This window comes from Terrapene carolina, unplaced genomic scaffold (assembly GCF_002925995.2).
Source record: "Terrapene carolina triunguis isolate 2854851 unplaced genomic scaffold, T_m_triunguis-2.0 Scaffold26, whole genome shotgun sequence".
In the NCBI taxonomy this organism is placed as follows: domain Eukaryota; kingdom Metazoa; phylum Chordata; order Testudines; family Emydidae; genus Terrapene; species Terrapene triunguis.
Genome location: NW_020664377.1, coordinates 1,308,819 through 1,333,435, shown reverse-complemented (window position 1 = coordinate 1,333,435; position 24,617 = coordinate 1,308,819). Strand labels below are relative to the sequence as shown.

The window sequence follows — 24,617 nt, the reverse complement described above, 5'->3', positions numbered from 1 at the left end:
CCCATGCAAGTGGCTCGATCCGGCTGGCTGCCCTGTCAGCCGTGCTGCGCTCTGCATGGGGGGGGGGGGAGAAATCTGGACATTTACAAATTCCCCCCGGACACTATTTTTAAACTCAAAAAGCCGGACATGTCCGGGAGAATCTGGACGAATGGTAACCTTAATTAAAGTATCATTCAGTGAGAACAAAGGTGGCAGAATAGCCTGTACTGAATACAGTGATTTTGGATGTTAAATGTGGTTTTAGAAATCCAGTGCTACATGAATGTTCACTAGAATACTTAGTCATTGCTGTAGTGTGTCAGCCTTTGCGAATACATGTCTATTTTGTTGCTAAACTATTGGCTAATCAAAGATTATTGTAGAACAGGTTGAGATCTTTAAGTTATGTCTCAAATATATTCTTAACTGTATTCCCCTTAAATAATAGTAGTAGATAGACTATGCGTAAGGGGTTCTGGTAAACATTTTCTTTCCCAGATAGGAATGTATTTGCTCAACAACGGGTGTAAGACAACCATCTGATATTTGCAAGTACCATTATTGGCATGTTGGGCCTTATCTCATCCTTCTTATTTGTAAGAACCCTATGTACACTTTTTTCCATTTTTTCATGATGAGCAGACATTCTTCAGCTGAGATGCAGGCTGTTTTAAACCTAACAGTTTTAGGCTGGGGATGTTGAAGTCTGATGCACATTGCATCCATACATTTCTATTACCAGGCTCTCTCTCTTGTCACAAATTCTGTGGTCAGTTCTCTAGGACATTAGACTCACTCTTCACAGCCAGTTTTTTGTTGTTTTAGCAGCTGAATTTAGTCAGTCCTCTTCCTAAGAGGACCATGCCAAAACTGGTGTCTTCCTATGCTTTTTCCTGTGTTAATCTTGACAAGATGATCTCCTGTAACAGCTAATTTTACTAGAGGAACTTCAACTGGAGTAGCCACCCTCCAAGCGGGTTGCACCTCATATGCTCTGTAGGACAGCCCTTTATATAAAGGTATGTATTTAAATAAAAACCTGGCGCACACACACTACAGTGCCTAATAAAATAACAAACTACTAAATTACAGGGCTATCATTGCAGCAAGGGAATTCTGATGGTGTCATAAAGACAGCACAAAATTTGAATGGCTTGCATATTGCCAGAACCCAGTGATGGAATTATAAACCCCTGCTTGCAAATTTCCCTTTAAGAAGAGGTGATACATGGTAGAGAATTTGAATCCAGGCTTTGTGTAGGATGCTACTGTTTTAGCAGCCCACCCCTGTTCCCAAGGAGGGGCCTCCTGCCTTTGTAAGGGGTTGTCTACACACAGGTTGTACCACTTTAATTGTACCCGTAGGTACAGGTAGCAATTCTTTTTGAAATTCCTATAAAAAATACTTTTTGAGGGTGGTAGTGAATAAAGCCCTGTATGGGGTTTCCAAGGGAACTTTTTTAAAATAACGATTATTTCATGCAGTCTGGTGTATCTTTATGGACCTGAGGTAAAAGTTGTCATCCCTGGCAGAAGGCCTTTAGCAGCTTACAGAGAGGGCAATAAACTCCACTAGAAACAGGAAATCTCCTTATCTCCCCTTCATCAGTATAAATATTACTACCTGCTTGTGCCTTTACACTGTTTTGGTAGGGGCTTCATTTGCTAACCCCATACGCTGACAGTGCTACGACTGTCCATATTTTATTCTCCCATCTTTCCTCTTCTTAAGTTTCCTTTTTCTACCCTATCTCTGGGTATATTTTCCTCTTGTTCTGAGTGTTGTTCTCCTTCCTTTTCTCATTTCCTCCTCCTGTCTCTCTTGCTCTCTCTTCCTTTCCCTGTGTTGCGCCCTCCCCTTCTTCATGGTCTTTTATCTCCCATTTTTTTCTCAAGCCACCTTAACTTGTCACTCCTGCTCCTTTTTTTAAAAAGCAGCGTCCTCACCTCCCTCACTCGGGCACACTCTCTCACCCAACTGCAGACAGCTGAGAGAGACAAAAAAGAGGTGCTTCTCGGTGGCAGGGAGGGAGGGTTAGGAAGCTCAAACAGTTCTGCTTGCCACTGGGGTGTGTGTGCGTAAAAAAGATAGGGCTCCGAGGCCCTGAAGAGCAGCTGCTTCCTGTGCAGGCTTCCTGCACCACTAAAGTAGGGGAAACAGTTCCTGCAGGTCACTTGCTGGTGTGGGGGAAGTTAGACAGCTGCTCTGCACAGCAAGCTGCAGTCATCACAGGCCGGTAACTAAGGAGGAGATAGAGGAGCAGGGCTGGCCCTCTGCGCCCATCTCTAGTTGCCTGAGCCAAGTCTGCCCCCAGAGGGGTGACAATGAATGCAGCAGGTGTTCTGATCTCTCCTCTGCTCAGTCAGACCTGCTGTGAAAGACCTCTTCACACTCTGTGTGACCCACGGAGCAGGAGCGGCACGCTCCCATAGAAGATACAGCAGATCTGATACAGCTTCCCCTGCGTAGGCCCTCTCAGGGCCACTACATTGATTTAGTGACACTGGTGCAACTTTTGGACAATGTTCCTTCTGTAGATAGACTTTGAGGGACATCTCAGACAAACCACTTCTTTAAAACGTAGTTAAGATTGTAAATAAATATATCTTCAATAAAATCGTTGTTAGAAAATCATAATGATAAAAGACACTGAAGCCAAAGAATTCAAAGTTTAAGGCTCCAATAAATTTCACTAATTTTATACAAATAGAAAATTTGTACTTAATGTCTGCAAACAGCCTAACTCTGACCTGCTATCAGTGTTCATCCCCTCTAGGCAACAAGTATCTGCTTTACTCCCTTACAGGTACCAGACCTTGTGTGCATTTTCAACATAGTTCAGATGTTGTCCCTTCTCCTATTCTCAATACAGATATACACAATAGCTCAACAGTCACATATGGGCCAGTGACTCAGACTTTAGCTTCTCTTCTATATACGTTCTTATACCATGCTCATCACCAGAGTATTGGAATGCCTTCGAGTAGTACATTAAGCCACTTGGCTATACATCTGTCACATGTTGTTTGTTCTCTCATCCTCCCCAGCAGGAAAAGCATGGGTAGTGGAGTGTCTTGTTTTGGTAGGGTTTTACACTTGGTTGTCTCTTTTTAATGCATGTTGCTATGTGTTTGTGTTGGAGAAGGCAAGGTCAAAGAAATGCGCCTTGTGCTTGGAGTGGAAAGTGGTGAGGTTTGTGGTGATCCTTGCTTTCTGGGGGATCTCACTCCACTGTCTCAGACCAGCCCTTGAGAAAGTTTTGTCTCCAGCACAGACAAGCTTTGCCCTTATTGTGCAGAGTTTCGTTGTGCCAGAGGAGCGTAGAAGCAAGAAACTCCAAAATTTCTTCTTCTCCATAGCAGCCTCAGCTGCATGGGCCACCAGAAGCATATTGAACTGGTTCTCTGCTCACTACGCTATGGGCTTGAAGCAGGAATTACTGGGTGATGTTCTACGGCCTGTGTTATGCAGGTCATAGCTGATGATTATAATGGTCCCTTCTGACTTTAAAATCTACGATATGACATAAAATACCATGTCAACTTAATGGTCTTAATCCACATTTTCAAGGCATTCATTGGTTTGGGACCAGGATATCTAAAAGATCTCATAAAGCTGTGGGATGAGGACCAGAGTTGACAACTCCATTCCTCTGGCACAATCTAGCTGTCCATTGAAAGGGTAAATTTGTTTGTATAGTAGAGGCAGAGTTTTCTCAGTGGCCTGTTTTTTTAAAAAAATAAATAAATAAAATAAAATTAAAAAAAAAAAAAAGGTGGGACAAGTTTCCACAGGAACCAAGAACCACCTCAAACCTCACCAGCTTCTACACCAAGTGTAAGGTGCACATCTTCCACTTACTTGTCTAATATCAACACACAGAATAGTGTACATAACATTTATAAAAGTAAGACACCACACTAACACAATTTTCCATCTGGGGAATGAGACCGAGAATGAATCACATGTGACGGATGTTAGTCACATTGCATCGTGTGCTTCTGGAAGGTACTTGGATGCTACCGTGATGAGGGCAGTATAAGACACTGTATAGTGTAGAATTGAATAAAAAGCGCACACAGTTTTGGTAATTACACTCTAAGATGGACAACCCAATTAACTTCATCCACCAGAAAAACTATGGAGTTGCTGGAAGACACCACTTTACCTTCCTTTTCCAGCGCTTCTGATGCTACACCATTATGATATACCCACGTCCTCTCCTGAAGTTACTTAGAAACTGCATCATAAGACGACTATATTAATTCAGGAAGGACTTCACCCCTTGTGGATGGTTAGCACAAGACCTGTGCCTCACCAGAGTCCCAGTTAAGCCCCATTTTGAGGATGTAAATGGCCCTCAACACTTTTGTTGGCCCTCTGCATGGGGATGAATTTCACACTCAGTTACTAGTGAGGAGTGCACAGCAGGTCGGGATGCAGAGTCAGAGTTAAGGATGTTTGCTATGTGCAGGTGAATGAACCGGTGATGATGTGGCTGATCTGGTTAGGTCCTGTGATGGTGTTGCTGGCGGGTTGTCTGTGGGCGAGGACTGGCCTGCCTCCCAAGGCCTATGAAAGCGAGGGATCGTTGTCCAGGATGGGTTGTAGATCACTGATGATGCGTTGGAGAGGTTTTAGCTGAGGACTGTAGGTGATGGCCAGTGGAGTTCTGACAACCCGCCAACCTTAAGCATATTCTCACCAGCAACCACACACCGCACCATAGTAACTCTAACTCAGGAACAAATCCATGCAACAAACCTCAATGCCAACTCTGCCCACATATTTACACTAGCAACACCATCACAGGACCTAACCAGATCAGCCACAACATCACCGGTTCATTCACCTGCACGTCCACCAATGTAATATATGCCATCATGTGCCAGCAATGCCACTCTATGTACATCGGCCAAACTGGACAATCCCTACGTAAAAGGATAAATGGACACAAGTCAGATATTAGGAAAGGCAATATACAAAAACCTGTAGGAGAACAATTCAACCTCCCTGGACACACACTAGCAGATTTAAAGGTAGCCATCCTGCAGCAAAAAAACTTCAGGACCAGACTCCAAAGAGAAACTGCTGAACTTCAGTTCATTTGCAAATTTGACACCATCAGCTCAGGATTAAACAAAGACTGTGAATGGCTAGCCAACTACAAAAGCAGTTTCTCCTCCCTTGGTGTTCACACCTCAACTGCTAGAAGAGGGCCTCATTCTCCCTGATTGAACTAACCTCGTTATCTCTAGACTGATTCTTGCCTGCATATTTATACCTGCCCCTGGAAATTTCCACCACATGCGTCTGACGAAGTGGGTATTCACCCACGAAAGCTTATGCTCCAATACGTCTGTTAGTCTATAAGGTGCCACAGAACACTGTCACTTTTTATAGATCCAGACTAACACGGCTACCCCTCTGATAATTGTAAACAGTATCTTACTTTTTCTTGTCTGGAAATACTTGAGTTTGAAAGCTTAAGTTCCCTTGTGTGTCATGTTTAGTGGTAACAATGCTCCTACCTGGGAGTCTAAAAGTGGAAGTCTATAAAAGGACTCTTACTTTTTGGAGAAAGTGAATTTACTCTGCTTTAGAGTCTGTTGAATGTAAACACCTCTTCTGGGTCCACATGCCTCCTCTACTCGCTTCCTTCTAAAAGCTGGGATTTTAAGACATGTTTCTCATTAGATGCTATGATGTATTATGTTGACTTTAAAATAACTCCAGTTACATGTACTCAGTATTTTTAAAGACCGAAATTAATTACAATTTAGGGGGGTCTTAACTTAGAATTATATGCATGCATAATAATTACTGCTTCTATAGGTTCAAAGGGTATTTTTAGTTTTTTTTCACATTCTTAATGTTTTGCTGTAAAACTTCTAACTTTATTATATAACTTTACTATATATTAATCTTAATGCAGCATTTTTGGGTTTTAGATGAATACTATTCTGCAAGTGGAATTTATTAATCATGGTGTGAATATATAAACTACCACTTAAATAAATATACTATTCCATATTAATTCATGGCAAGTTTTCACAGATGGCTCCTATGTACATAAGCTAGAACCTTTGGGTAACTTTGACTTTCAATTATCCTCTGGGTAGATATGTAAGTGTGTCCTCCCCAGCCCATCCAATTAAGTTAAATTGACTGAAATTTGGAATGTTATTGTGCTTTGCCTATAGTGAAGTATATTGTGGTGACACAATTTTGTTCAATTTCTGCACTCCATTATATCAGTGTAATTATTACAGTAGCAACTGAGAGGTGCTAGGCAATGTACAAGCATATAGCAAAAGTGCCTTTTCCAAATTGCTTTCGCTCTGAAAAGACAAAGTGTGGGGAAAGATGGAAACAATGATGCACAAGCAAACTGTGCAAGGTAGTGATTAGTAGATCTCTTGATAGTTCTATGTTGGTTTTTTAATTTGTCTTGTGTGTGTATAATCCTGATCTGAAGTCAGTGGAGTCACTCCTTAGTTACGCTGGGGTAACGGGGGGGGGGGGGGAGTAAACTTGGCACACTGTTTCTAAAATTTTAACACTAAGATATTGTTTTTCTAGGCCTATCCATGATGCAGTAGAAAATGATCACTTAGAAATTGTCCGCTTGTTACTTTCTTATGGCGCTGATCCAACACTTGCTACCTACTCAGGTAGAACTATTGTGAAAATGACACACAGTGAACTGATGGAAACGTTTCTAACAGGTGAGTAACTCTATATTCTGTCTGCTATTGTGAATGTAATGTGACGTTTCCTGTCTCTGCCTCCCAGGCACCAAACAACCAAAGTTTTATTGTTCAATGTAAATAACAATTACTAGAACACACTTAAGTGACTTTATATTTTGCATACCAAGAAAACACTGAGTAGTAGAAAATTAGAAGCATGTCTATGGGTACTGTCTCCTTATATGCTATGTGGGATGTATGATATGCTGCCATCAGATTTTTATTGTTTGGATACCTGCTAATTGGACATTGATCAGTGTAGTTTCTATTGGTACATAAAATTTTGCTTGAAACGAAAATAAAATTACCAAATATAATAGCAGTATGTTAAGTATAATTAATTACAGCTATTGAGGTGATACAGATTTTTACCTTTTAGTGTCAAGTTTTAGAGAATTTTTTTAATTCCCCCTCTTAGTTTTCACCTTTATAAAAGTTCAACCTACCATTTTATTTTTTAAAAAGCTATGATATGAAGGAGTTGAATATGTAAATTGGGTGGGTGAGTGTGGAATCATTTTAATAAGTTTACTTTCCCTGTTTATTTTAAGGTAAACACAATTGAAAATCCTTTTGTCATTTCATTGGCTCACAACTGAAAAATATCCTATCCTTTTATTGTTTGTAATGAAGGAGTTTAAGTACTTTTGTATAAATACAAAATGGGACTGTTTGCGGAATGGCTTGTTGCTTTAGGACTGTATTGGAGTCCAATGGGTTGGCGTTCCCAAATTAATCCTTATGTACGTCAGTCTTATTCTGGTAAATGCCCCAAAATTAAGGCTATAAACAAACTAAATATTGCTTCTGGGTGATGGAACCTTAGGGCTTGTCTTCACTACTGGGGTAGGTCGATCTAAGTTACGCTACTCCAGCTACGTGAATAATGTAGCTGGAATCGACGTAGCTGAGGTCGTCTTACCCCGGTGTTTCCACTGCACTGTGTCGATGGGAAATGCTCTCCCGTCGACTTACCTTACTCTTCTCAGGGAGTTGAGGTACTGGAGTCGACCAGAGAGCGCTCTGCCATCGATTTAGTGGGTCTTCACTAGGCTTGCTAAATCGACCCCCGCTGCATCGATCGCAGCAGCCTGGATCCCTACTGAATACCAGCCCTTAGTGTGAAAACCTTTTCCCTTCTCCTCATGTCTGCTACTTACCTCCCAAATTCCTTATCTTTGAGACTTGTGGCGGATGAAAAGTTTGAACTTTTTCAAGGGTCAGGATTGCATCTCTCAGAAAATTAAGATGCTGCAGTTTAAAGCTCAGGAATCCATGGGTCAAAATCTGTTGCTGCAAAGAGTTGGGTTTTGTTGATGTTTTTGAGTGGGTGAAAGGGACCCACCGGGGCTAGGGGGGAGATGAGAAAAGTGTATTCCAGGAATATTCGGAAGAATGGTATTCTTCATAGTATGTGCATCAAGACGATGTTGTGGATTTTAGATAGGAGGTATGACATATGCATATTGGAATCTGGCAAGCTTAGCAGGCGATGTATCATACAGCTTTCCATTCTGATTAGTTTGTTTTTGTTGTTGTTTCCCTCTCTAGAGTATTTAACTGACCTGCAAGGTCGAAGTGTTGATGACCCTGGTTTGTACTGGGATTTCTATGGCAGCTCTGTGTGCGGTGAGCAAATGTTATCCTTTATTTTTTGTATGTGAAGGAGTTTCAAAACATTATCTAGCATGTGGGGGCGGGGGTGTTCTTTTGCTATATGCCAGAGGAAGTTTTGAAGGGAAGTGTCTAGTTTTATTTACTGCATCAGTTACAGGCTGATAAAGCAAGACTTGCAATATGCTCCTAATGCTGATTGGACCCGGCTTTTTTTTGTTGTTGTTGTTGTTCCCAACTAGATCCAAAAGATGAATCTGGATTTGACATCCTGGCAAATCCCCCTGGCCCAAGTGATGAGGATGAAGATGGCTTTAGCGATGTGTTTGAATTTGAATTTTCAGATGGGCCTCTCTTGCCATGTTACAACATCCAAGTGTCTCTCTCTCAGGGGTAAGAACTGATATAACTTTATGAAATAATCTATTTGGGGTAGCAGGAGTCAGTGCCTGAATGCTGCTTTTAGAATAGCACAATTTAAACTCTACGTTGTATTTCTATACAATTATTCATACGCAGTGTGCTACTGTGCGAGGTGGTAGGGAAGAAAGCTGATATGTCAGCTCTACGGTGGAGTTCCAAAAGTGTAAGGGTACGCAAAGAAATTGCAGTCTAAACTTTCTGCGTGTGCTAACTGTATTTGCCACAGTATAAAGTGATTTACAAAATGCTGTTAGCATAGACAGCTGGTTTTACAGCCCAGAAAAGAGTGAATTACTGTTTTAACCCAAGACATATCAAACGTCCTCCCACCACCCAAAAAAGGATCTTGATGGTCCCAAAATAACACATTTGCTTCTGGCAGATTAATATTAAGTAATTTAACATTTTATCTTGAAATTTTTCCTTGTGAATTTGCATCTCTTTATCACTTAATAGACACTTCATGAGTGACATGGCAGCGTTACTACAGTTTAAACGCTCCGATGCAAAGCTGGATTTGACCCATGAATAATGCATTGGATCAAACACATCGAGAAATGGCTTATAGCATGTTGGTTGTATACAGATATTGGAACACTGTTAATCACAAGAAGAAACCTGGACTGTTTCAGTTGTGTAGTCTCTCCTGAGTGTGAATTAGCTCAGTAAACAACTGTTCGTAGTTTGCAACAGTTGCATAACTTAAAACTACAGTGTTTCTTCATAACCTATTATCTCTGAAGAGTTTATAAGCCATGTTGGACTAGCTTTTTTGACTGTGGTTAAATGCACATTAATCAAAATTTGACACACACAAAAATTTAATATTAATCTGAAAAATCCAGTTTTTCCCCATTAATTGCTTCTTTAGAATTCATAACTGCCCAAGATACTGATTGTTTAACTGTAAGCTAATTCTTGACTGCTAAATAAAAAGCAAGGCTTCATCGTGTAAACATTTACACATGTGAGTAGTGGTCAGTGTGACTATTCACCACCTGTGTAAAATTGTGTACCTCAATTTACAGGGTCAGGGCCTATGTTAATATATCATACAACCAGCCTGTCGCCCAAAAGCCATGGATGACATTAGTATGCGTGTATGTCTGTCTACATGCATCTGGACACTGCTAAATTCTAATCCCACAGCTAGTCTCATTGATGCCAGTGAAAGTGTTTGCAGGAATATGGTGAGCAGGATTTGACACACAATGTAAAGCTACTGCTTACATAACCAGGATGATTATAACTTTGTCAATTATTTATGCCCTTTTTTTTGTTTTGTTTGTTCTGCAGACCACGAAACTGGCTATTGCTGTCGGACATAGTAAAGAGGCTGAAAATGTCATCCCGCATATTCCGTTGCAACTTCCCTAATGTAGAAGTTGTCACGATCACCGAGGCAGAGTTTTACAAACAGACGTCTTTGAGTCAGTTGTTCTCTTGTGCTAAGGACCTTGAAGCTTTTAATCCGGAAAGCAAGGAACTCTTGGACTTAGTAGAGTTTACAAGTGAACTTCAGACTTTACTTGGATCTTCACTTGAGTGGTTGCATCCGGATGATGATAATCTCTCTGATATCCATTGGTGAGCCACCAGGCCATTTAATGTATAGTACCATATAAAGTTAATTCTTTATGTATATGTGTTAAAAATGCAATTGTTTCTGTAAAGAAAGGACACTATTAAATATTAAAATATCTTTCCTTTATATAAGAGATTTGAATTCCAGTTTGATGGACTTTGGAACATTTTTTTTTTTTTTTTAAGAACTTTAATCAGTTTTTACAAAATTGTTATATAATGTTTCTTTAAATGCACACAGGCTTTGGGATACTTTTGTTTTTACTTGGAACACATTTAAAAAATATAACACACCCACACATTGACTTTGTTTCATACAAAGCACTGATTACACAGAACATACTTTTATAGGTGATGTGATCAAAGTCATGTGGCTTGTTTGGGAGATAGAATTTGGTAAGGCACTTCATGATATTATTTTTGTTTACAGAATTACCTGCTTTGGCCAGGTAAGCACTATTGAATATAATTCAGTAGCTTGTAATATAAATTAAAACCATATCCATATACACCAACTAATTGTATGAACTTTTATATCCTAATTTAAAAACTGTGAAATTTAGTTTTCACACATCAAACCGGATTGTTTATATATGTTTAAACATTTTATGCTCTTTATTTAAAGAAGACTTTGAACTATTTTTTCTGTATCTTGTAAAATATTGAAAAACTAACATATGTTGAAGTTGCTTGAAACTGTACATAAACTAAAATTTTCTGAATTGTGTGTTTACGTTTGAGATCTGTGTTTTAACTTTGTAAGTAAATTCTCCTGCCTTTGTATTTATATTTTACAAAAATTTTCTTAAAGGCAATAAAACTGTTGAGAAAATTAAGATGTTGAAATGAGTTTTATTCTCTGCACGATTATAAAACAAACTGACTTATTAAAGTTTGTAAAAGGAGGATCTGATCTCATTTACTGGAGCCAAGCAGGAATGGCGCAGGTGCTGGGAAGCAATTTATAAAATATGATGTGGAATCTATATTAGCCTTCTACTATCAAGGTCAAAAGAAAAATATCTCATGGGCCTTTTACAGGGTCAGACGTTTAAAAACCAGTAGTCTCAAGACTTTCTGGAGTACATTTTAGTTAAAGAACGGTGAATCCATTTAATATGTTTTTCCCACTTGTCATCTTTAAAGTTGGACTGATTGAATTTTTTTCTCAGTGGTTCCTAAGGGGGCGGGGAGGGGGAGAGAAAGGATACATGTTCTGTTAGATAATTTCTGTATAGAGGCATCGAGTATGTGAGCACACTGGGCATTTTATGTGTGGTCTCCTGTTACATTAGAGACAGCCTTGAACCAAATTCCTGGTTCTAAACTTCATACCTTTATAAAGTGCTTTACCAAAATATCCTGAAACCCAAATTCTTCCAAATCCAGGGGTTTTGGCCTCCAAATGTAGATTTAAACCTTCCTAACTGTCTTGGTCTTTTGATTCAGTGTTCAAGTTTGGTACATTAGAGGAACAGGTTCCCACTGTGAACCAGATCCCAAGTTTTGTTTCAGATCCATCTCTAATATTAAAGTGTGCCCTGTGTGAAAACCAAATACTTATAAGGAGGTTTACGTCTGTTTTGCAATATATTGGATGTTATCTCTGACCAGTACTACCATAATGTGCTTAAATGGGTTTAGAAGCAGTGCAGTTAGCCAAACAAAGAAAAATGCCTACAGGACTGACATCTAAAGGAACTGTTGAGGGCTGTCATACAAACATCTGACTTTCTATAGACACAGTAAGGTTTTTATTTTTTCTTGGATTGTTTTCTATCTTTTGTACTACTGCACTGTGACACTTCCTCCATTGTATTAAGATTTGGGGAAATACAGCAACGATTCATATCGTGGCATCTGCAAGTTATAACTGAGTGTTTTTCCTGAAAAAGGATATCTAAATTTCTCTAAATGCATGAGGCCCAAAAAGGAGGTCAGAAATGGATCCATGAGAATACCTCCTGTACCCTTGAGTGTTCTCCCCAATTGCCGCAGAGCTCAGTGTTAGTCCCAGATGTACAGGGAAGAAGGACTAGTGGCATGCAGGGGTTCTGGCTGGTTCACAGTGTGCAAGTGAAATCTGCTTCGCAGGGCCCATGGAGGTCCATGAGAAGCAGTGAAGTTAGTGCAACCTCAGAGATGCCCTAACTGATGCTAGAGGTTGGCTGACTCCTAAAAGGGCTGAGAATACATAAAGCATTAGGGTTAAAGCCTCTTCTGGCACCTTCCCCCATTGACTCCTCCCCCCAACTAGGAGTAGTGTTACTCATAATGGGCCAGTTCTGATCTGGGCACCAATTTAAATCTAGACTACCTCCTGTCAGAGGAGTTATGACAATGTGAGATCAGAAATAGGCCCAACACCCACATGTTGTGGGTGGCGGAAGCCAAGATGCCTCTAGAAGGTCATAGGATATCTAGCAGAAATGCACTCACTGAAGCAGTTTTACAGTATTTGCACAAAAGCAAATTACATTTAAAATGCAAGTTCCCCGTCTTAGATTACACGTCTTAGAGCTCCTCTCTTGAATGCATAGTCTGCAGTTGGATTTTGGAAACAGGCATTTTGCTTTGCTCGGCTGTCTGCTAACAGCTGAAAGTGGCAAGTTCTTGTTCTTAGTTGCTGGTTACATTTCTACTCTTGCCGTGGAAATGAGGGTTTGAGCATAGAAATTACGTTGTGTGTAAGTATTAAAAACAAATGTTTCTTGGACCTGTTTGATCAGCTGCTTGCTGATTGGCTGGTGATTTCTGGGTATTTATCAGCTGTATACCACTTTATGGTGTATTGGCAGAGACCACATCTCTGGGCATGGAGTGTAAAGGAGGGAAATTTCTGTGGGTTTTATGTTCAGTGGGTAAACAGGAAATGGAAGTATATTTCCTTTTCTGAACCACCTCCTTCGGAATGGTCTGAAATGTGCTCAGAATAAATATCTGCCTAGTCAGAACCTTCAGCATCAGCCAATGGGGTCCTTTCACAACGCTCAGTATACACCCATGCCTTGTCCACATCAGAACTTTATTTTCAAATACAGTTAGAAACCTGCACTGTTGTAACAAAGTTTGTGTGCACATTAAGGACCTGTCTATGCTATATAAATACAGCAATGGTAGGGGAGTTCCTTATAACATTTATCCCCTGATGTGGTTTAAAAAAAAAGTTGTTCTCTTTTATGATGCAGCATGTAGGACTACTTCCTTTCCAAACACCTGCCAGAATGTGCTGTGGTGACCTTGCTGGCCCAGTTGTCTTCGATAAACATCTTTCGGAGGCAGTGGAGCTGCTCTCTAGTTCCGAGTCTGCCCACCTGCTTGTCTGGAAGCATGTTGCTCAGAATCTGGCATTGCCCACGACAGTTTCCCTCAATTCCCATCAGTAATTAGTCAGATTCAGCTGCTTACAAACCAGATGGGAACTGTGGTGGTGCCTGTGGCTACTTTTGCTCTCTCAGATCTCTCAGTGTACAGTTTATTTTGGTTGGTGTTTACTCGGTGATGGCTGAGGAAGTCTAGAAAACACCCTGCTCCAGGCGAGGTGGAGAGTAAGTCTGATCCTGGAAATGGTTCCTTAGAGTGATACACAAAGCTCAGGTCTGTGATCCTTAAACCTACCTTTTGCCCCGTCTAGCTCCCAACAGGGCTGAATATTCCTTTAGGTCCCTGACTACAAATGCAGTCTTCCATTTGGGGTCTTTCTCCCCTAAAAGGGTGCCCTTTTTCTGCTGGTTTGTTGGGGTTTTGTTTCATCCATACACACTCCAGAATCCTGCGGCCTGGCTGAAGCCCTGTTCCAAAGAGCTTTGAAAGTAATACTTCTAGCTATAGACATAGTAACTGGTGCGAAAGAATGTCAGAAAGGTATCTGGTGGCTTAAAGGTGGTGAAAACGGCCCTTGGGGAATGCCCTCCATGTAACACCGCTATTGAGGCAATCCTATAGTAGCTCCCAGCGTAGAACTCAGGGCCACAGGAAGCAGAGGGTAAAGTAGAGCAGCCGTGAATCTGCTCTAACCACAACTAGAGGCCATGCTGATCCCATAATAGAGAGAAAGTTCCCCCCCCTCCCCCCCCCCCCCCTTTCATTTCTGTGCCAAGCACAAGTTGTACTTGAGAACTGACCTGTGGACTAAGCATTAATATGAACTGATCAGTAAGTCAGAGTGAGGTAGATATAGGCAGCAGTAGCTCTAGTCCCTTACAGATTCTGTAATACTTGATGAAACAGTCTTTAAACACTAAGTTTATAAAAGAGAACTGATGGCATTACTATTTTTAACTTGTACAATTTAAAGTAGTTTTAAAAATAGTGTCTAAGTTTAAAATTATGTCTGTGAGCACTATATTTTTACATCTATGTTGATTCACAGGCAGAAAAGGGGAATTTTTGGTAAAAGATTTGATGCCACAAATATGATATAATTTTTGATATTTTATTGGAACAGATTTGTATTTACACTATTTCATTTCTACATATTCTGGAGATACACCTATTTCGGGGAGGAATCAGACAGGACACACACATGAGATTGGGTTGGCTCATTAGGGGATGAAAAACACCCCAACAGATCTAAAATAATTGTTGCATGTAATGCTTCTCAGCATGTATGTGTGTGTATATAATGTTCACTCCTAGGTTAATCATGCTAGTTTTGTATTCCAATCTTTTGTTTGCTTTGTACTGGTTCACTTTGACTGCAGAGTGGAGAGATTGTATCTTCTTGCAAGTGACAACCATGATGAACTGGTACAAGAAGCACTGCCTTTCAACTTTGATTTCACTAAGAACTCTTTAACCTTTTGCTGCTTTTGATGCTTTATACAGCTGCAATTCTTACCTCATTCTACACGGTACATTTCCTTGTTCTCCTCCCAGCAATGCCTGTGCCTCAGTTTCCCTGATCTGTAAAATGGGAATGATAATGCTTTGTAAAGGGCTCTGGAAATGGTGAAAAGTGCTATACAAGTGTTAACTCACAGCTGGGTAAATAGTGTAGTATGGCGTTAGTCTAGATCAGAGGTGGGCAAACTACGGCCTGTGGGCCACATCTGGCCCATGGGACCCTCCTGCCAGGCCCCTAAGTTCCTGGCCCGCGAGGCTGGCCCCCAGCCCCTCCCCTGCTGTTCCCCCTCCCCCGCAGCCTCAGTGCGCCACGCTGCCGGCGTAATGCTTTGGGCGGCCGGGCAGGGGAGCTGCAGAGCCGTGGCCTGGCCTGGTGCTCTGTGCTGCATGGTGGCGTGGCTGGCTCCAACGGGGTGGCGCGGCTGTAGTGCCACCAGCCACCGGTGCTCCAGGCAGCACGGTAAGGGGGGCAGGGAGCAGGTGGGGTTGGATAGAGGGCAGGGGAGTTCGGGGTGGGGTGTGGATACGGGTCGGGGCGGTCAGAGGGCGGGGAATGGGGGGGTTAATGGGTGCAGGGGTTCCGGGGGCAGTCAGGGAGAAGGGGTGGTTGGATGGGGCAGGGGTCCCGGACGAGGGGGGGCATTCAGGAATGAGAGGAGGGGTTGAATGGGGCAATAGGAGACAGTCGGGTCGGGGCTCCAGGGGCGGTCAGGGGACAGGGATCGGGGGTGTGTGGATGGGGCAGGGGTCCTGGGGGGCGTCGTCGTCAGGGGGCAAGAAGCAGTGGGGGTCGGATAAGGGGCGGGGGCTGGGCCACGTCTGGCTGTTTGGGGAAGCACAGCCTCCCCTAACCGGCCCTCCATATAATTTCCGAAACCAGATGCGGCCCTCAGGCCAGAAAGTTTGCCCACCCCAGGTCTAGATGTTAACTTTCCCCACCCACACACACACATACACTCCATGAGACTGAAGTGATGGGAATTGGCTGCTCTCTTTCACCAGGTATGAAGTACAGTTCTGCCACTAAATAGATTTTCCTTTTGTTGTCACATTAATTTGCAACTCATTAATAGTGACAGAAGTGAAGTATTGCACTGATGCAGATTTACATATTCATGAGGAAATTATTATTAAACAAATAAGATTTTCCTAGCTTAGGAAGCACCCAAAGTAATGCTACACAGTACATTACAGCAGCCTGGATGGTTTATTTTCTCTTAAATATGTTAATAGATGCAGTTGTGTGGTTTTTTTTTAAGTAAATATGCATCTATAAAATAACGTAATTTAAAAAATCAGAATAATTGAAATACTAAGCCAGTCACAAAATTGTCAATAATTGAACAGGAATATCTATTTAATACAAAAATCAATTTATACATTTTAACTTTGGCTAATGAATGATATACCGGCAACATCAGCAAGAGTACAGCAGAATTTCTTCAACAGTGGGGTGAGCAATAGGCAGATTAGTTGCTACTGTACTGTATGTTTCAGACAGGCAAACTGAAATTACAATCAAAAGTTTGGTACTGCTTTTGCCCTGTCTAGGGTGGTTAAAATGTACACCAGTGCTGGGAGGGCAGAGGAAGAGAAGCGAAACACGTCCATCTTGCTTGTCAAACAATGTTCAGGGTTCTCACAGACGTTACATGTTCAGTGTGGTGTCTGTTTTTAAAATGGAAAAAGACAGTTACACACATCCAGGAGCTTGACTGCAGCACGCAGAGCTGCTGATGAGAAGCTACTCACCATTGAACTGACTGGCTCAGCATGCACTGTTGTTTCCGCAGTTTCATCTTACTCTCACTTCACCATAGCCTGTCCTTTGCTGTCATGGGGAAACGTTTCAATCACAGCTAAGCAGGGACCTGCACCACTCACCCTTATCTCTGCAGTCAGGCACTCCCCACATGGAATCTGTTGACATTTACTAGTGTTCTGTTAAGTCAATCCCCCATAGGAAGAGCGGTATGTAGGACTAGACGACCATTATGGTGTGGCAATGTATTCAGCGTAAAATAAAGCGAAGCTTTTTAGAGTGGCTGGCCATTTGGAAATCTAAGGTTCAGCCAAAGGTAGGATCTTAGGCCTATACACCAGTCAGGACTGGGGAGATGGTGCTAGCTGCAGCGCCCCTTCTAACTCGCAGGACACTGGGTAATTGTGTTTCATCCCTGACCACTGATAACATGCCAAGCAGGGAGGGTGAGCGAAATAAGGGAAAATGCCCATGTGCAAAGAATATGCTATTAAAGCACCATTATTATTTTATGCTCTGCAGAAAATCAATTTAAAAACTCAGAAATTCAATAGCCACTTGAACTCTACTGGCACATGCCAGGGGAGAGGAGATGGGATGCATATGAAGGGCTATGTATTGAATAGTTGTATTGTGGTTCATCAGCTAGTAATCTGTGTTAGTCACTTTCAGCATACTTACACTTTCTTTTTCTGTGGGCCTATTTAAACACAGAGAAACGCAAGCTTTCTTTCCCCCTGAGCATGGCCGGCATTTTAGAAGCAGAGAAAGAAGAACAAAATTGACTCAGCTGAGGTTGAGAAATGAGGGTGATGGGATGGTTCCTTCACTGCCCCAGTGCATGTTGAAATCCCTCTTAAATACCTCATTGAACCTATATTTAGGTTTCTTTCTGGCTTTGTGAATTTGATAAGGTAATGAGTATTACTAGGCACATGGGAACACATGGATTATTGCAAAGTTCTGCTCAATCTTCACATGTTATTTTTCTCTCTCTAGAATTTCCAGATGATTGTACAGAGCTATCCAACTATTCGACTGGAAAGTGGTCCCTATAGCTCTTCCTTTTTCTGGTGCCCTCTGACTTAGCCCCCACCATTTCTGTACCAGTCATAGGTCAAAGGCTGAAGTGAAGTCTCTTTTGGAGAAACCAAGCCCAGTCTATTGCTGGCTAATCTCAAGATACCCAAGGACTTTATGGCCTTGGTGGGATGTAGTTTCACTCTCTGTGAAGAACATATACCAGAACTGTAATCTCAGGTCTACCTTACACTTAAAAATTAGATCTACTTAGCTACATCACTCAGGGCTGTGAAAAAATGGTGCACACTAATCACTGTATTTGGGTTAACCTAACCTGCAGTGTAGATGAGGCCAGGGCAATGGAAGAATTCTTTCATTGACCTCGCTACCACCTTTCAGAGATGTGGATTAACTACGCTGATGGAAAAAAACCCTTCCATCTATGTAGGAAGTGTCTAGTATGCTGCTGTAGTGTAGGCATTCCCTCCGTGGTTGTATCCCTGGGGGCATGGTGCAAGGTGGGGCAGTTTTAAGGAACCTTTTCAACCTTTACATCTCCATGCTCTCTCTCTAAAAGAGAATCATTTTGTTTTCAAGTGCAGATGGTTTTATCTTCATCTTATCTGTTAGGTTTTTCTCCAGCAGAGGCAGGAATTCCAGCCTGTTTATTAGAAAGACAAGGTGGTTGAGGTAATAGCTTTTATTGGACCAACTTCTGTTGGTGCGAGAGACAAGCTTTCGAGCTGACACAGAGCTCTTCCTCAGGCCTGTTCAGTGTCAGTGGTTCTAAGGGTTGATTCCTGGGCTCCTTGGTTGGAGCCATTTTAATGTACTGCGGATGTCGATGTAGAGCTAGTCAACACAGGTAGCAGACACTCATGATGTCAGAGCTACAGTTCAGTATTTGTAGCTGTAGTCATTTCAGGGAAAAGGCTCAATGAAAGCCCTATGCCTGTGTGCCGTAAAACCATTGCTGATGTACAATTTACATGAAGGCCTGTCCTGACAGCCTCTGAAATGAAAAGGGCAGATTATTTAACAACTCATCAACATTAATAACCTTTGGCAAATAAACTATGCAAATGTAACTCCATAGCTGGAATGCTCAAAAGATGCATCTCTTAAATAGTCTGGCTTAGTCTTGAATAGCTCTTAAATAGCCTGGGTAAAAGGCAACTATGTTTTTATTGATAGAGCATGGTGTTGGGCGTCAGGAGACCTAGTTGCTAAGCCTAACTTTGCCACAGATTTGTTGTGTGATCTTGGGCAAATCATGTAACCTCTCTGTTCTGCTGATACCCCTTCTGTAAAATGGGGATAACAATGGTTGGCTTTGAGATCTGTGGCTGGAAATTGCTATAACACTACAAAGGCACAAACCTGGCTTTAAACTGTTTGAGACATCACATGACCCCCCCTTGAGATTATCAGTTCCAAATACTTTTGTGTTTAGCCCCCAAAATCCTGCCTCTTAACACTTGGCCCAGCAACGGCTAGGTCCAAGCACACAGCTATGCGTACCACTTCACCCCTCCCATATTGCCCCTGTCCATATTACCGCAGGACATTGTACAGTAAAGTACAAAAATTGAACCTAAAGTGAGGCTTTGAGTTATTCATATTTTATTTATTCTTCTCAGTCACGATGCCGGTGATGAGTTTGTGGATACAGCCACAAGGTTGCAGCAGATGATTGACACTGCCTTATCTGATTACAGTATGCAGTGACGTCAGAGCTGTGTCAGTCCCAGGATATTAGAGAGCCAAAGATCCGGGAGGTAATATGTTTTACGGGATCACCTTCTGTGGTGAGAGAGACAAACTTTTGAGCCACACACAACTCTTCTTCAAGACAAGGGGGGAAGGATAGTTCAGTGGTTTGAGCACTGGCCTACTAAACCCAGGGTTGTGAGTTCAATCTTTGAGGGGGGCCACTTAGGGATCTGGGGCAAAATCAGTACTTGGTCCTGCTAGTGAACGCAGGGGGCTGGACTCAATGACCTTTTGGGGTCCCTTCCAGCTCTATGAGATAGGTATATCTCCATTTATTTAAGACTGAGGGCTAGTCTACACTACCTGCCCGGATTGGCGGGTAGAAATCGATTTCTCGGGGATCGATTTATCGCGTCTCATCTAGATGCATGTACTCCCACCTCGTCAGGAGGAGTAAGCGCCGTCGACGGGGGAGCCACGGCGGTCGATTTGCCGCAGTCCTCACAGCGGGGTAAGTCGAAAGGATACGTCGAATTCAGCTACGTGAATAGCTGAATTTGCGTAGCTGAATTTGCGTATCTTAAATCGATCCTCCCCCAGTATAGACCTAGCCTGAGTGTCACAGCTAAATGCAAGGTGTAGCAGATTGTTTAGCATATGTAGTTAACACATAGCCTAAGGGCCCATTCAAGGTAGAGGGGCCCCTTAACACCACTGCAATTTTAGGACAAAAAGCAGGGGTTAGTGGGTGACAGAGTGTTGTAATAAGCCATAAATCCAGTGTCTATGTGCAGCCCATGATTTCTAGTGTCTAGCAGAGTTATGAATTTAAACTCCCAGGCTCATCTTTCGAAAATGTTGTGCAGGTTTCCTTTGAGGATGAGGGCTAATGGGTCAGATGTAGCATGATCGCTTTGTGACTAGTGTTCAAAGACAGGCAAGAGGGTTTTTGTCTTTTATCATTTTACTGTGAGTTCATTCAAGAGCGTTGTGATTATCTGTTTTTACCCACATAGTTGTTATTGGAGCATTTAGTGCACTGGATGCGGTACACCACATGTTGTGACAGGCATATGTCGGACTCATGGATCCTGAAAGGTGTGTTGTGGGGGTGTTGTAGCAGTGGAGAGGTGTCTGCAGGTTTTGCATCTGTTGTTCTGGCAGGATCTGGTGCATCTCTGAGTTGGTGCGTCCTGGGCTGTGTGGAGCTTGCTTCTGAGGATGAGCGTGGAGAGGTTGGGGGTGGGGAGGGATAGTTTGAAGGACAGAGGAGGGGATTCAGGAAAGATTTCTTTCAGGATGCGGCCCCCCATTGGGTATGTAGTTGTTTGATGATATCCTGTGTGGGGTGATAGGTGACAACTAGAGGTGTGCAATCGGAGAAAGTTTTATTTTTGTGTTGAAGCAGGTTCTCTCAGGGTATTTGGGTGGCCCGTTCCATGGTATGATCTACTTCTCTGGTGGCATGTCCTTGTTTGGTGAAGGTGGTTTTACGTGTGTTAAGAAAAATACGTCTGTATATCCCAGACTTTCTCCTCGAAGCATATTCTGTGGTATGGTATCTGAGTGCCTGGCTGTAGATCGCAGATTTCTTGGTGTGCTTAGGGTGGTTACTGAATCTAGCCAGGTAGATGTGGTGATCTGTGGGTTTCTTTTATATAATTGTTTGTAGGGTTCCATTGTGGGAGCTGATTGTGGTGGAAATCTATGAGGGAGTTTAAGCCGTCCATCCAGAAGATAAAAATATCATCGATGTATCTCAGGTATCTCATTGGTTTTGTGATGCATTTGTCCAGAGATTCTTCTTCAAGGTGGCCCATGAAGAGGTTGGCATGTTGGGGAGCCATCTTAGTACCCATGGTTGTTCCCATGGTTTGGACAAAGTGTTTGTTGTTGAACGTAAAATTGTTATGGGTGAGGATGAAGTGGATGAGTTTGGTGATGTGTTTGGGGTGGATATCTGAGGATTGTCCATTGTCTTGTAAATATTTGAAGCTGGCAGCTATGCCATCATTGTGAGGGATGTCGGTGTATAGGGAGGTGACATCCATGGTGGTGAGGCTGGTGTTCTGAGGGAGGTTGTTAATGTTGAGGAGTTTGTGGAGGAAGTCAGTTGTATCCTGGGGAAACTGGCCCTTTGTGTGGTGAGTGGTTTGAGGATGATTTCTATGAGTCCTGATATTCCTTCAGTAAGAGTGTCATGGCCAGATACGAGGGGTCATCCTGGGTTCCCTTGTTTGTGTATCTTGGGAAGCATGTAGAAAATCCCTGGGGTGGGTTCGTGGGGGATGAGTTTGTAGAGTTTCTCTTCCAGTTGTTTGGGGAAGGATTTAATGATATCCCTAAAATTCCTGGTAAATTGTGGTGTGGGGTCTTATTTGAGTTCTTTATGTAGGTGGGGTTGGCGAGTTGTCAGTTGATCTCATTAACCTACTCATCACGGTGGAGCACTACAATTACAGTTCAGCCTTACTCCATGGCATTGAGATACCCTGGATGTTATTAGAACCATTTCAAAATTCACATCCTTAACTCTAGGGCTAGAGTTAAGCATAGCCACTTCACCAGTGACATCAGACACTAGCTCGCTTCACATAGTCTTCCTCACCATTAAAGGCAATTTACCGGGGATGGCCATTGTCAACACCAAGGGATCAAAACAGAACCATGTCACAAGTGACTCTAGACTCTGAGTGCTGCAGGGACCTGAGACTCAGCTGGTGTAAATTGTCAGAGCTCCAGTGGTGCAAGGTGTGCAGTCTCTACAGTGACTGAAATGGCAGCTGTGTCCAGAGAACAAAGGGCCTTTGATTATCATTGCTTTCAAAGCCTTAAAAGTAAGTTTGATTAGCAAAGTCAATAAATAGATGTCAATACAATGCATTATAAAGGCACATTGTTATCTTCTTCGAGGCAAGCAGTGATTGTTGGTGCTGGAAAGCACAGAAGAGGAAAGGGTGTGTTATTCGGGAGACACTGGCGATTCAGACCAGATCTTATCTTGATGTAGACAAAACAGTTTATCTGTCACCAAGATTATTTCATAGCACACACACAATTGCTGTTTGAAGTAAATAAAATCTACCCATTTGGGCATCAGGCTGTTGAAATGTTCATATTTTCATTATTTCCAGAATGTAGAAGGAGTTTCAGTGAAAACGAAACAAGACTGAGCCCTGAAAAAAGCCCAGTTCCAGGATGGGCTTACTTCTGAGATGAGTGTTCAGGGCTAAAATACACTAATCTGCCCTTCTCAGGTGTACATATATATACATTCAGTGGAGTTTTGAGGGGGCAAATTGCTTTTTAACAAGGTTATTGCGTTTTGCAGCACAACATTTACAATATTATTACTGACTCTTCAGAAACACCCAAAGTGTTTTAGGCACTGCTGCCATAGTGCAAAAGATAGTCCCTGTCCAATAGTTATTATTGAATCACAAAAAAGGGCTAGTTTATTACTTACCTTAATTCTTCACCTTTTTTGTCACCGTTCACTCAAACCCCAAAAGTGATTCAGCATCTCAGTCAGTGTCTGTGAGAGAACATGGAAGAGATACTTTTAAAATAGACTCCTCCAGTGCCAGGCCTCTCTGTAAAAGAAATAAACCTGTCAAATAAATTTACTTATCAAGTATTTGTTTAACCCCATGACACCAGGAGAGTTGATTTCCTGGTACTAACCTTAAAATGTAGACTCTCAAAGTTACTAACCATAGCAGTCAGAGTCCACAAACCCCAGCCCCAGTGCTACAGGTTTAATGATGTATCCCGGGTAACTTCAAGGCAACAGCTACAGATTCCAGGTATTCATTTGAACAGTGCATTTTACACATATCTCTTTGGGCTGGCATGATACACAAGACCTGTGAAAATAAAAGTTCATAATAATGCTATTGTAAACAGGTCCAAATTAGCTCTTCACTAACATACATTTCAGAGTGTTTTCTGAAGTCAAAAGTGGGAACTGGAGATGGGGGTTAGGCTTTTCTGGATCCTATGGAGCTAAAAAAAGAATGTTCACATGTGCCTCCTAGGGATGGGAGCATTAGGAACACATACAATGGATAAAGTTTCTTATTTACCGTGCCCTCAGTTTTGCAACACTATTGACTGATCAACTACAAATACCTAAATCAAAAATCAATGTAATTAAAATCAGATTTATTTACAAACTAGGGATGGGTATTAAATAACTTAGAATATGATTCTGTAGTATCAATGTGGAAAACTCGAGAATAGTGCACCTTAATCCATTAAAGGAGGAAGGTGGGTTCCTTATTTATTAAATATGCTAATTTCTTTTAAAGATATCTCATAGCTTGATTAGTAATAATACAGTAATATCTTATACCATATCCTTCATCCAAACATGCATTATAAATAGGCTTGGAAGGATTAAATTTTTACTGGTAAATATTAATAAACATCTATTTCACCACACACACATACAAACCAGTGAAAAAATATTTCAGTCGATAATGATCAACATTTAGAAATGGGCAAAAATAAGAAAAATGCTCCTTATTAGAGTTTGAAGTAAGGACGTTTACTTTGTATCTTCTGACATGGGATGTTGACCATTTGTGTTTTAATGGTTATCAAGCTTTAACTTTTTAAATCTCAACAGCTACTGTCATTAAATAATTATTGTCTGACCTCCTTCATAATTTCTCACAATTATGAAAATGTAAATCAATAAAAAAATAAAAAATGCATAAGTTTGTGCAACGTGAAAATTTAAATTGATAAAAATTTAAAAAATGCTTACAAATAAACAGCAATATTATCTGTCAAAATTATGAAAACATAAACTTGAATTCTGCCAAGCAGCCTATTTATAAAGTATAGACCTGCTAATCCCCTTTCATGCAAATTTTGTGCAGAATGAAAAAATAAACATTTTTAAAAACCCACA

General features: G+C 41.6%; 1 protein-coding gene across 10 annotated transcripts in view; it reads left to right on the top strand.

The window, feature by feature from the left end:
• The window catches only part of LOC112106443 (BCL-6 corepressor), a 123,553-nt gene extending 112,374 nt beyond the window's left edge, over positions 1–11,179 (top strand). For all 10 annotated transcript variants that reach the window (XM_024199672.2, XM_024199678.2, XM_024199674.2 and 7 more), the window contains 4 exons: positions 6,566–6,711; positions 8,287–8,364; positions 8,592–8,742; positions 10,069–11,179. In XM_024199672.2, the coding sequence (XP_024055440.2) occupies positions 6,566–6,711; positions 8,287–8,364; positions 8,592–8,742; positions 10,069–10,363 (670 nt within the window). In that variant the 3' untranslated portion in view covers positions 10,364–11,179. The remainder of the gene's footprint in view (positions 1–6,565; positions 6,712–8,286; positions 8,365–8,591; positions 8,743–10,068) is intronic.
• The last annotated feature ends 13,438 nt before the right edge of the window (positions 11,180–24,617 follow it).